At 36.7% G+C, this 14,112-nt stretch overlaps 1 protein-coding gene across 2 annotated transcripts in view; it reads left to right on the top strand.

Moving 5' to 3' along the window:
- Positions 1-13,900, top strand: part of LOC140164946 (diphthine methyltransferase-like) — a 145,980-nt gene extending 132,080 nt beyond the window's left edge. For both annotated transcript variants that reach the window (XM_072188346.1, XM_072188345.1), the window contains exons 2-10: positions 624-795; positions 1,508-1,680; positions 5,652-5,739; positions 7,467-7,579; positions 7,904-8,064; positions 9,297-9,369; positions 10,406-10,471; positions 11,312-11,484; positions 12,878-13,900. In XM_072188346.1, the coding sequence (XP_072044447.1) occupies positions 640-795; positions 1,508-1,680; positions 5,652-5,739; positions 7,467-7,579; positions 7,904-8,064; positions 9,297-9,369; positions 10,406-10,471; positions 11,312-11,484; positions 12,878-13,284 (1,410 nt within the window). In that variant the 5' untranslated portion in view covers positions 624-639 and the 3' untranslated portion in view covers positions 13,285-13,900. The remainder of the gene's footprint in view (positions 1-623; positions 796-1,507; positions 1,681-5,651; positions 5,740-7,466; positions 7,580-7,903; positions 8,065-9,296; positions 9,370-10,405; positions 10,472-11,311; positions 11,485-12,877) is intronic.
- Positions 13,901-14,112: the final 212 nt, after the last annotated feature.

Below are 14,112 nucleotides of genomic sequence, written 5' to 3'. Positions count from 1 at the left end.
AAATCGTCCTCCTCTTTTTCTTCTTCTTCTTCTTCCAATAAGTACAGGCCTCTTAGAAGTTTTTACTCGCCGAATACGAAAGTCAGCGTAATAGTACGGCACTGGGACTGTAGCAGTCCATGAACATACAGTCCCGTCTGTGGTTCGACGCAACCTATGGAGCTGTAACTCAACCATCAAAGAAACAGCGTATCATTCACTTGTTCAACCTTTTATATTAGAATAATGCTTCTACAGCCTGGAACCTATACCTTCAAGAGAACAATTATTCCCTCAATGTATTCAAAGACAGGCAGCAAGGGTTTTTCCCATTATTTTACCAATTTTTTTTCTGTAAAATTTTAAAACATGTTTTGATATTTTTGGAAATACCTGATAAGATTGCTTATTATGTCTAGTATTCCACTGATCTCTTTTGACTTTATCATGAGTATAGCAGCGGAATTCTTGGAAAAATTAAAAATTGATTCAAATAAAAGTATCAGATTTCAATAAAAAAATATCTGATTTTTAAAAATTTAAACAGCAACCATGCATCAGTATAATTTTGAGATCCTGTGAAGGCATTCATCATGATTATAATAATTAGTTTGTATTTTTTATTTCTCAAAAATCGACTATAGCATAGTTTAGGTCATCATGGAATGTAACACTACAAATAATACTGAGCAAGTACAATATGTGGATACTGAATATAGTGCCGACTCCGTGGAGTGGTGTCCCATTGATGGATTCAAGGATGTGTTAGCTTGTGGGACATACCAGCTGGAGGATGCAGCACAAGACAGCAACCAGGTTGGTTTTAGAATTCAGGCTCAATCAAATTCAGTTTACCGGTACATCAAAACTTAAAATTAAAGTTTAGCCTACTTTATGCAGGGACTGCCTTTTCAGGAGAGCGAGAGCAATCACTCTCTACTGCTCTCCTTAAATCTGATAGAGAGTGATTTTTAGCTCTCCTTTTAGTTGACCATTCTCTCCTTATATTATATTGTAAATGCTCTAAAAAGCTCTCCTTGAAGAGCTATTTAATTCCAAAAGACAGTCCCTGCTTTATGCATGGCGTGTACATTTATGAGCATGTAAATTAAACTAAAACAGTACAGCTTTGACTTGTCACCTAGCCCAATTTATCTTATTTTTTTGTAGGCAACATTTTCTCTGTGTCTTAGGCCTAACTGACACTAGTACATTACACATACCACAAATTTTAGATCCAAATATTTCTTCCATGCTCAAACAGTAATCCGGGGCAAATTTCAATTGATAAATTGTGGTATCAATATACCGTACTGACACAAGTTTAGTCCCACCTTTGAATATAAAGTCTCACCCCAAATTTTTTGAAAAAATCCCAGAAATTGTAAAAAAAAATACACTAAAAAAAATATTTAAAAATAAAAAAATCATTAAATTTCAGTATAGTCTCACCCCTAATTGTGGGTTGGGACTATCACCCGACTATACTTGAGTCAGTAAGACATATATTTCTTGTATTTTGTCACAGGACGAAAATAGTAGTTCCAGTCAAAGTCAGCCTCACAGGAGACGATTAGGAAAACTGATTCTGTATACCTTACATTCTGACATATCAAGTGAGTCTGCATCTGATGCTACAGGCAATAAACCACTTCAAGAAAACCAAGCTTTGGAAATGCCTGCTATCCTAGATATGAAATGGTGAGTAGTTTAAGTCAAAGTTTTTTGTTTGTTTTTTGTTTTGTTTCTTTTTTTTACTTTTTTTAAAATATTGTTCATCTGATTGTTATTGGTATTGAAACAGGTTCATCAGATTTATTAAGAATTAAAGAGTTTTTAATTTGTCAAAACCAATTGAAGAAACTTTATTTTCTTGCTGACAGTTTTGTCAGGGATCTACTGACTTCTTGTTGTTGTGAGAATCCAACAGCTGAAGACTGGCGGAAAGTTATGTCACTTCTGCTAGTCTTACTTATAAACATGACTTAGATTGTAGATCACCTCGTCTCTGTTCATAACTCCTTGCCCTTTCTTCCTGATCTGAATGGACTCTTTGATCCATCATGCTTTCCTGACCCTCTAAGAGAGGAGTTATGAACCGAGTTGAGGGGAACAATTTAAGTCATGTGTATGATCCATTGTTGGAGACTGCAACTAAGACTAATGTCACTACCGGAAGTGTCATAACTTCCTGCCAGTCATCAGCTGTTGGATCATCACAACAGCAACAGTGGCGTAACTTTGGGACAGGGTGTCCGGGGGCGAAAGTAGATCAGGTGCCCCTGACCAAGGGTGTGCATAGTCCGATGTGTAGGACAGTGGCGTAGCTAGGGGTTAAGGCTAAGTAGTAGATAAAGGGTGAGAAACAAACCATTACCATAGATAATCAGTGTCTTGTTGAGGTATGGTGAGCATGTTAGTCGCTCGGAAGGCGAGACCCCGAAGGGGTTGAGCCTTCAGAGCGACTAACATGCGAACCATACCTCAACAAGACACCGATTATCTATGGTGATGGTCTGTTTTGAACCGTTTATCTTACATATACTGTTGAGCAAAAATAAACGAATTTGTTGTATTAAGTGTATTAATTTTCCAAAAACAAAATGGAAAAAACTGATGTATTATTTTGTAAAAGTTGTGGGTTTTTTCCCAAAATAAAAACACCTCGAGATAGTTTAATATTCTTCCCATGTGTCCTGCGTGCGAGTCTATTTAATGACAAATGCAAGAGATTTAATCAAATAAATACAGAATTGATCTCAATTGACAATTGTATTTGAAGTGGTTTGGTAGGTTATTCACTTGCTTTAATCCGCTGGAGTTTATTCACCTCGTGACCATTGTTATTCAAATGATTAATGAATAATGCAAATTATATAGAGTTGTCAAATATTTGGACTGCAATCTGTTTCAACACCAAGAAATTTATATCTTAGAAAAATGTGAGTATAAGCAGATATTTGAAAGACCTAGTAACGTTGTGTCCAATGGTGCTCCCCATTACGGGTAGGTCACAGTAAGGCTTTGCACCCCACCCCCTTGTAATAAGTACCGCAGGTTAGTTTGCGAAGCTCCCCTGGTCGGGTACTATCATAGATGAACTCCTGGATGGGGCAGCTTTAATTAGCATGAGGCCGCATTGATATGTAAATAGCGTATTGTTATTTAAATTTAAGCCCAGACGTATTGAGGGCGACAGTCATGTTATCCAGACGGAGAATGGCTGCATATGCCGGGCATGTCAATTTGCTGAGTGAAGGCTGATAATCACCTTTCTGTATAGGTAATAAGCTAGTATATTTCGTGTACCAGTTGGTTATAACAAAAATTAGTATCATATTAAATATATTAAATGTATAAACTTTGAAATTTACATGAATTTGAAGAGCAGAGCTTGAAATGTAGCTAAGTCAGGTGATGTGAAATTCTGCTGCGTGACCCCCTCTGCGTGGTAGAATTATATTCATAAAACATTGCATTTAACAGATATCATGGGTAGCCAACCACGATTTATCAGCATTTAAAATATATGTTAATTAACAAAGATAAATAATAAAGAGTAAAAATGGCAATTAACTAGTAAAAGCTAGTAAACAAGCCTGAAATCTTAAAATGTTGCCACGTGATTTCCCGAACACATGATATGTCCACATGTGACCACTATTCAGATTTACCATAAATATTTGGAGTATGCTTGCACATCATGCACATACACTGTGCATTTCTTTACTTCCGTATAAAATCAATAATTCATGCTGGGAGCCAAGTAACATTGTCTGCTCAGAGCAGATTGGTATTTTATTTTACTTGAGAGCATAATAGAAATACATAAAGACGAATAAGGCGCCTTGATGGAAGGTCAGGTCGGGTATCAAAGGTTATTATAACTTAAAAATACTACTTGTATTGCCCACCTTGCCTCTGTCACATATTTCCTTCATATTATTGACAGCAAGTCCTAATTTGACTTTGCTATTGCAAAATGTCATTTCATATCAAATTAGTAGACTTTCTTTGAAAAAACATATCACTGGTGCCTGATGGGAATACCCGTCCGCCATTTCATTAAACTGTATCGTTTTCGCTTGTTTTGTGCCAAGATGTATTGGGGGAGCGCTATACTCTCATTGAACAGGCAAAGTTACGCAAAACTAACAACGTTGTTATTTGCCAAACTCAATTAACATGATCCAAGGGTCGAACATGAATTTTTCATAACGAGCTATAACGGATCGATAACTGGCCTCACTTTCTAGCTAGTAAACCAGCTGAATTTTTCATAGATTTTGCGTTGCTAATAGAACAACCGTGAATTTAGTGTCACCCCCTTGGTACTATCCCGGGGGTTCTTGCCTAGCAGCTGATTTGCATGGACCGTTGAGCGTTTTGGGTTGGGCAAGGATAAAGGCAGATTCCCTTCTAAAAACCAGTGGCAAGTTTATATACATGTACTGAGTTTACATTCAACGAAACGGTTACTTTTTATTTATGAATATTTACTTCGTTATGCTAATTAAAATTTAATTTGCATAAATCTAACCGAGCACCAGTGGTGTTATATGAATTACTGTTATACGGACTGCAGGAGCCCTCTATAATTTTCTCTTGCCATGTAACATTTGCATTTAAATCAAGCTGTAAATGCATTTTTTTTCCAAAATTCTATCTGAGACTATTAACCAACTCAGATTCTACATGTATGTTGTGATCCTTTCCATAGTGTTTCTAGAATGCCCATGGTATTCCGTTTGTTTAGTTCGCTGCCCGAGACCGTTATCTTGAGCTATTGTGTTGATAACGGTCTCTGGGCAGCTAGCTACCTCCATTACTCTAGGTAATGGTCGAGGCAACGAACCTCAAACAAAAGGAATACAATGGATAATCTGTGAATAGAAAAGGGCTAGACGTATATGGATACATAATGGCACCCATCCCCAATTCTTGAATCAAGTGCTCATGGAGCGCGCACAAATGTGGCCAATCACACATTAATTTTGGTCATAATGAAGTTGAATATCGGACTTAAATTGAACCTTTAAATGATTTTGCACGAAGCGCGTAAAATTTTAAGACAGTGCATGATTTGAGGTTGCGGGTTGGGGTACTTGTGTTTGTTGCCCGGCAACGCGTAACGAGTGACGTGTGACGAGTACTGGTAGCAAGGAAGCATAAACTTTTCTTGAGTGAATTTCGTGTTTGTTGCCATGTTGCGAGATTGAGCGATGATTTTTCTTTTTTTTTTTTGCGTTGATTGTAGTGTTTGTTGCCTTGTTGCCGTATAAATTTTTCTTGAGTGAATTTTATGTTTGTTGCCATGTTGCCGAGATTACACAATGATTTTTTCTTTTTTTTTGCGTTGATTGTAGTGTTTGTTGCCTTGTTGCCGTATAAACTTTTAGTCTTTAGTGAATTTTGTGTTTGTTGCCCTGTTGCCGTGTTGCCTTGATAGAGAGGTACAATTTTAATTTTTTTAATTTTTTGCATACCTGTACAGTCATATGCCTACGTCTGCTGTGTTGCAGAAAAAAGTACCCTAACCCTCAACCTCAAATCGTGCATGTTGTGAAAATTTTTGACTTTCATTGCTGGAGGGGGGGGGGGGTTCATGCGCAGAATTAGGTTTGACAAATTAAAAATTCTTAAATTGTTGTTGCTATTATTTCTTACAACAGGTGTTGCCAGTCCATTTCAGACAGACCCTGCCTGGCAGTAGCTAATGCTGAAGGACAAGTCATTTTGTATTCTACATTACCAAATGATGTGAGTAGTTTTTAATCTTGTTTCAAGAATGTTGGGCTAGAGAGATATCAATGTCTGACATGTAAATAGGTTGTCATAAAGTGCAGTTTATGGATGTCTAAACTTGGTCTTTGTTTTGTAGCTTTGTAGAGGTAGTCAACCTTCGTCATCTTAGCATTGAAACAATCTTAATACTATAACAAGAAGAGTCTTTCAAAAAGACACAGTTCACGGATCAGGTGTATAGTAATTTGTTCCAACTTTCCATTTTCATATGTAACCTACTCTGCATTGATCTTACAATAAATTAAGTGATTTGAGGCATAATGATACCTACACCCTGACTCTGGCTTAACTCTCCAGCAAGAAACGACTCATTGAAATACAAACTTTCAAATCAATACACTATCATAGGCCTATTGAAATTCAATTATACCATGCAGATAATAACCTTGGCCCAATAAATATAAGGGTTCCAATTAAGATAAGCAAACATTACTGGGTAGATAACAGGAACTTAATTTCGTCAGTTGGAAGTAATTGAGTAAATCGCCTGTATCAAAATATGCAGTGTATTTTTCATATATGCAGTAATATGCACAGCCTTATCACAAAATAAACAATAGCATTGACCTTACCCACCAATCAGTAAAGCCTATTATAATCATGTGATGGCTTAATCCAATAGTAAACATGCTTAGAAAAAAATAGTCCTGGCTGCCATTGTATCAATACAAGATAAGGTGTGCTAAAAAAGTCCTTGTCATGTGGGGCAGGATTAGATAAAGGGATACAAACCTGGGTGTGAGATATTAGGAATGATTTCCTAGCCTCTTAACCGCAGGGTTGATGGGCTACAATAGTTATTCAAAACACAGTGTAAGGGATAAACTGTGCATATGCGATGTGGTTTTAAGTGGGGGAAATGTTCACCAATAACAATACATTCACCTGGATATAAGCTGCTATACATGTGGAATGTTGTTCAGGTGCAGTTTTAGACAGTCAACCTACTCTGAAACTGACTGTGACATTATGTGTGCAGGTATGGTTCTCTATACATAGGACCAATGGCGTAACATCCCATCCCAAGGACGGAGTACTCTCATTTTACCCAATTCCAAATGAACCATGGTGAGACTAGAAGTCTGATTTTAATCTTCAGATGTTGTTAAATTCAGACTTTATTTTTCAAGTTAATACCACAGCAAATGTCCACCGTGGGGGATTGAACTTATGACCTCATGCACCAAAGGCAAGTACTGTAACCATTAGGTCAAACTCCACAACTATGAAGATGCTCCATCAAGGTAGAACAAAGTGGATAAATTTGTGACTATTTTTGCATTTTTCTCAAACAATAATAACACACTGGTAACAAAAGATATGTATATCATAGGGGCAAGGAATCCAGTTACTACACTGGAATTTCAGTGACTCAAGACAAGCGGTATGTTATTTATGATAAGAAAAGAGGTACCGATAGAATGTACCTCATTTCTTAAAATATATAATGAATCACTTGTCTTGAATCACTGAAATTTCAGTGAAGTAATTGGATTCCCCCTATAATATACATAACTTTTGTTACCAGTGTGTAGTTATTTTTGAGAAAAATGCAAAATTAATCACAAAATTTATCAGGGGTGTAGTACCACCTTAAAAGTTCTAAAATGATTCTTTTGTTTGTGTTATCTTCATCACATGAAATTTTGTCATTTATGTATTTTATCTTCTTCATGTTGCAGGGTAAAAGAGAAGGTTATCGTCTAGAGCAGCTCAGTTCCCATAGTATTGTACCATCTCCTGATGAGCAGTGTTTAGCGCTATCTCTTGACTGGGCCAATGCCAAATGGAACGGGTAAATACAAGACAGTGATGTGATTGGATTTATTGTGGGGTGTGGGTAACCCAAGAAAACCAATGTTTAGTTGCAGCAGGAAAATCAACCTTACTTAATGCAAGTTATTTTACAAGAAGATTTGCTGATTATTGCCAAATGGGAATTGTTGATATTGCAAGCCTTACTTGTACACTTCCTGCAGAGATTTTGTCTACAACTAACAGTCTTGTGCAAGACTATACTGATCTGAAGAACCCAAAAATATACAGGTGCAACAGTATTGAATTTGATACTTATGATTTAATATTCATGAAAGTAACAACACTTTTTGTCTCCATTCAGCCCTTCACAGATTGTTGTAAGCGACTCCAAAGGTAAACTGAATCTGTTAGATGTGACCTCTGACACGGTTGCCATGACATCACTACTGCAATGGGATGCACATGGATTTGAGGCTTGGATTGCTGCATTTGACTATTGGCAGCCTAGTATTGTCTACTCAGGTATTTGTTCGTTTGTTTGCATAGCAAATATTTCTTTAGTGCTTTCATCTTAGGCCAAGAAAAAAATAATGTATGTCTCAGATACCCGCGAGCATTGCTATGTGAACTCCAATTTAGCGCTTAGTGCTACGTGTTGGCCGTCTTTTTTTTTGCCCATGTGTTCATTTAAAAAAAATATTTTTCAGTATCGTATAGCGATCCAATTTTGTCTTTTTTTTGCAGTTTGGTTGTTGTTTTTTGTACACATTTCGCCAAGATTGTAAAAGAGACAAACAAAACTAGTCATTGTGTATGTATATTACTATGTTTCTGTATTTGATATCAAAAACTACATAAATATTGTGCTTTGACCTTAGGGAACAAACCAAAAGTTTGATGATGACTTTTAAACAAAAGATCATTTGTTAGGGGCTGACCCTTTCCATTCCTCCCTCTGAATGTTGAAAAATCAACTTTGACCGATATTTTAACTAGTTTTGTACAAACTAGCAAAAGGACTTTTGTTTATAGAACATCATCAAACTTTTGGTTTGTTCCCTAAAACCAAAATGCAAAGGTTCATTTAAGAGACATGCAAAGTCTCGGGATTATGCATTTTTATTTTGTTCAAATTTCAAATGAAATCAGTATTAAACATTGAAAGTATCCACTTTTTAGGTACTGGTACTAAAATTTTCAAAATATTCACCAGAAATTTTCAGGACTGCAAGATCCATAAGATTTCCTGTAGAAAGTGATCCATTGATGTATAGCCATATTGGGCTATTCCATTTAAAATCCACACTACCCCTGTGAAAGATTTTGGAAATATCTTCCACAGGGGGAGTATGAATTTCAAATGGAATGAACACATTAGGCAGTTCCATTTGAATTTCATACGCCCTATGAGAAAGATTTAACTTGAATCCTGACTAATGTGTTCATTCCATTTGAAATTCATACTCCCCTGTGGAAGGTGTTTCCCAAATTTTCCACAGGGGTGTGGATTTTAAATGGATTAGCCCATTGGGCTATTCCAGTTGAAATCCATACACCCCCTATGGAAGACATTACCTTTATCTCCCATACAGGATGTGTCAATTTCAAATAAGAGTCACCCATTCAGGTAACTCCATTTGAAATTCACACTCCCTGTGTGGAAGATGAAGGTCACACATGTTTCAAAGGCTCATAAGGGTACGTGGATTACAATGCAACTGAAATAATCCAATTGTTTTTTTTCCCTCTTACAGGTGGAGATGACTGTCGTTTTAAGGGTTGGGATGTACGAACACCTTGCTACAAACCAACTTTTGTGAGTAAAAGGTATGTGAAATGACAGGGATTATGGGCACTCCTCTACTTTTGCATGTTGAGAAATCAAGATGATTGATGTCAAAATCAGTGAAATGTATGAAATAATAAAATTAATATCACAGCATATAAGTGGTGAAAGTGTGAGGAAATAATTCCCAATAATAAAATTTTCATGCACACTGTCTTACTCAAACAATTATTGTTTAAGTACAATACTGTAAACCATGAAATGTGACGTGTCATGTCAAAAGGAGACACTTTTGGGCAGGATCGTAAATGGAGAAATGGCCAAAAATCTGCCCGGGGATGATTTTTTCACAATTTGGGTTTGTTGTGAATTTGTGATGTTATTAATTTTAAAAATATTGTCTGGTAGTTTCAGACCGGAATATAACTGGCATCTTGTATTTTTTGAGACATTTTTCAAGGTAATTCCTACTCTCAACATTGTCAATAATATTTTTAAAGGCCGATATCTCAATTTCCAATTTTATAATACCATAACTTACGAACTCAATATCTTCGCTTAGGAATGTCTGATTTCATAGGGGAAAATGGCGTTGTGGAGTAAAATATCTCTATATTTAAAATATGTAAAAACCTCAAAATTGATTACCTGCCCAAAAGTGTCTCCTTTTGACATGACACGTCACAAATGTTCATGTAGAGGACATTTCATTAGTAACATGGATTTGAAAGATTCTCATGCTCGCAAATATTTAGGCCTAAAAGAAAATGTATCAATTTTGTGAAAATTATGTGCCGCAAACATGTTTCTTTTCATATGTGCCACGATCTGGTCCATGGAGGCCAAAGGCAAAAAATATAAAAACAATAAAATACATTTGAAAATAGACAACACAAAACTTTAGAACCAAGTATGCTAGCTAGACCTTTGATGTTTTCAGTCAAAAAATGCCTTCTTTGGCCTCCATGGACGGCACCAGATCATAGAAATTCCATGTTTCTATTCAAAATGGCAGATAGAATTTATTTACCAGAAATTGATTTAGGAATGACTGTTTTACTCCTTTTTCATTTCCAGCCATCAAATGGGAGTATGTTCCATACAAAGCAATGTCAACAGAGAACATCTATTGGCATCTGGAAGGTAAGATACAAAAAACAAAAACAACACAACACAAAAATCCTGATTATTTTGGCCAGGGAAGGTGGACTTCATTTTGTAATGCGACTTTTTGTCAAAATTGCTCTGTTGACCTACAAACACAACAAATTTGGCTGATAACATCTTGGTGAAAGTTGGGACATGTGTGGACATTACAAATGTAGGTACCGGATCCTTCATGTAATTATTTCGTGTAAGCTAATCCTAACTCTAACCGTAACCCTAATCCTAACCCTAAGCCTAATCCTAATCATAACCCTAAACTAACCCTAACCCTAATTTTGTGTAAAATTACATGAAGGAATAACCCAACTGTAGCAAAAAATTCAGGTTAAAAAAAATAACCAATTTGATTTTATAAGATTGTACATTATGGCTTTAGTTCTTTTTCTGAGGGTGTGTTAGTCTAAAACAAACAAACTACTTGTTCACTTTTACATGCTCATGAGTAGTACATGTAAGAAACCTTTAACAAGTATTTATTTGTTGTGGTAGAGAGTTTGCTATCCAAACATTTTGACGGTCTCTTTTACATAAAATATGCCATGTATGTTCTTTATTCTGAAAAGTTGAACCAGCAGCATAGCCCCGTATTGGCAACTTGCCCACCACCACCCCAGATCAAACAAAAGGTTTTCCCTACCTGTGTACTGCAGAGGGAAACAGGTGTTCTTCAAAACTGTTGGTAATGTCAGCTGCCCTATATACATTTGACAATTTCTGCATTCTATTATTGTAAAGTCTGATAATATATGACACCTGGCAGCTATTGTAGATGAAATCTTCTTGTACTAACCCCTCAAAATTGTCTTCACATTGCAGCTATGATGAGAACATTCTAGTATGGGACACAAGGCAGATGCGTCAACCACTGAGTGAGACACCTATAGGGGGCGGTGTTTGGCGTCTCAAATGGCATCCCAAACATGGCCGTCTACTCTTGGCTGCTGGTATGCATAATGGATTCCATATATTAGACTGTGACACAATAACAGGTTGGTTTCTTGCCCGGGGGGGTACTCAGTACAAATGACCATACGGGGACGTGCCGCAAACATGGGTAGCATTTTCAGCCTTCTGGTATATCAGTGACCCCTTTTTCAAAGCCTATTTTGGTATATGAATGGGTCCTTTTTTCAAAATTTTCTCAATTTTTTCAGAAAACAGCCCAATTTTTCCTTAATCTAGCCAAAATTTTGGGAAAATTTTGGGAAAATTTGTAAAAACTAAGACAATTTTAGGTAAATTTGGCCAAAAATTTTGACTTTTGGTATATCAATGGGTCCTAATTTCTTTCTTCCAAAAATTGGTATATTTATGGGTCTACTTCCAAAATCTCAGCGGCACGTCCCTACCAAAACCAAACTTGAGTACCCCCCCCCCCCGGTTTCTTGCTGGGTTTACTAATACAATTCCTCTCTTAGCAAAGGTTGGGGTTGTTTTCTCTCACATTTTAGAACAAATATAAAAGAATATCAGTTGATAATTGACATTCTTAATAAATACTTGAGAACGTTCCTGCAACCTTATTGGTGACATATCATGATATCACACACTGTAGCGCATGGGTGTGAGGTTGATACAAGTCGCGTTATATGAACCAATCGGAGGTGGATAGCAACAGCGGGATTGATCAATTTTAAGCCCTAGGTAATTCCATGTAATTAAAATGTAAGATTTAATTTGATTAAAATTTGGTATACTCATGCTATTCTTTATTTGAATTGAAGTGTTTAAGAATGAGAATAAAGGTATTGTTTTTAATCGAGTCGTGCATCTATCGTCTCATATAACACGGGCGACATCATTATTTTTGGCGTAAAACAACTCGGCTTCACCTTGTTGTTTTACTTAAAATAATGATGTTGCTTGTGTTATATGAGATGATAGATGCACTCCAGTGGCTAAAACAATACCTTTATTCTCTAATTCCATACTTATAATTAAAAAACATTGACATAGATGATAGAAATTACTGGTACATGGGCATATACAAATCAAGTACTAGCCCCTCCACCCGGTTATAAGCCCACCCCTATTTTTGAAATGAATATGAATATGAAATTTGCCATCGGGGGTACTTTGAATTTAATGAAGAAATATTTGCTTGTAGTACAGTCAATGTAAGCCAGGCCCGTATGCACGTACCCCCCATTTTCAAAGTATAGGTTTTTTTTTTTTCAAAAATGGTCCAGATTTTGGGAAGAAAGTCCACTTTTCACGAATCCCCCCCCCCTTTGGGAAAAAAGTCCACTTTTTCAAAATCAGCACCCCCCAAAAAAAATCCTGCGTACGGGCCTGCTGTAAGCATTGTCCACTTTGGCTGAAAACATACATGTAATTCTCTTTCTGTAATGGCTGTATGACATATAATCTAATATCTTCCAGAAAACCAAAGCCAACCAATTGTAGCATCTTATATGGAGCACAAGTCACTAGCATATGGTGTAGACTGGTGCAGACAAGATGGCATCACATCTAACTATGGGATACCTTCAAATAAGACTGATGACACTGACCAATTACAAGATGCATTGTCTCAATGTAGTGTTGATGATTCTGGCAATACAAGTGGTGCAGCCTGCAATGCATCCAAGACTACCCAACAAAGGACTGGGGATGAACCGATACAGGTGTCACCAGAAACAACGGTTTCTAGTGTAGATGCAAGTGTGTTGCAGAGGACTAAGGCAAACAATGAAACGGATATTTCTGCTAAAACTGACATTGAAGAGTTTCTAGCATCTTGTTCCTTTTATGACCACTCTATGCATCTTTGGAAATTTAAACACTGATGGAAGGGCTCACACCACAAAAATCAAGTTCCTTTATTTGATTTGTACAGAAGAATTCATTATTTGCTCATGGTTACAACTCCCTAGTGCATTCAAAACATCATTTTGCCTAAAGGTTAGGATATATTCTACCCAATAATCAGCAATTTTTTGGTAGTTGAGCTGCTCGATTTTTTCACATTGGTGCATTAAAAACAATATAAATCATACCAGTCTTACAGCACAGCACCTCTCTGTTGTTACATAATTTGGTGAATCGAATAAAAAACATGCCTAAAATTTCAGAATTGTAACATTTTTATGGTTAGATATTTAGAAAACATCCACAGAGCACAACTATCAGCCTTCATTCCAAATTTCAGATCAACCAGGTGTGGCCTGCAAATGGAAACACTTGTTATTTTTTTAGTCAGATATGGTTGGACCGGATTTAGTGGTGTGATCTTGGAAGCCTGTGTGGTGGAATTACATGTGGAATGGATGAACACAGGCCAAGGCGGCAGTGCTCACATAGCCCAATTTAAAATCAAACGATAAGGCACTCAAACTCATAATATTGGGGCACTTTTAAGCAATTTGGGCAATTCCATTTGAAATCCCTACACTCCCTATGGAAGTCATGATCTTGTTCTCCCATGCAGGTAGTGTGAATTTCAAATGGGGTTACCTAAATGGGTGACTCCATTTGAAATTCACACCCCCTGTGTGGGAGATTAAGATCATGTCTACCATAGGGGTGTATGGATGTCAACTGGAATAGCCCATTAACAAAGAAATCAACTGATTGTGTGGGTGATTGACTTGATTGAGTACACCTACTGTTCTCTC

Source organism: Amphiura filiformis, chromosome 11 (genome assembly GCF_039555335.1).
Source record: "Amphiura filiformis chromosome 11, Afil_fr2py, whole genome shotgun sequence".
Lineage (NCBI taxonomy): Eukaryota > Metazoa > Echinodermata > Ophiuroidea > Amphilepidida > Amphiuridae > Amphiura > Amphiura filiformis.
Note: the sequence above shows the minus strand (reverse complement) of the source record. Positions and strands in the feature narration are given on the sequence as shown.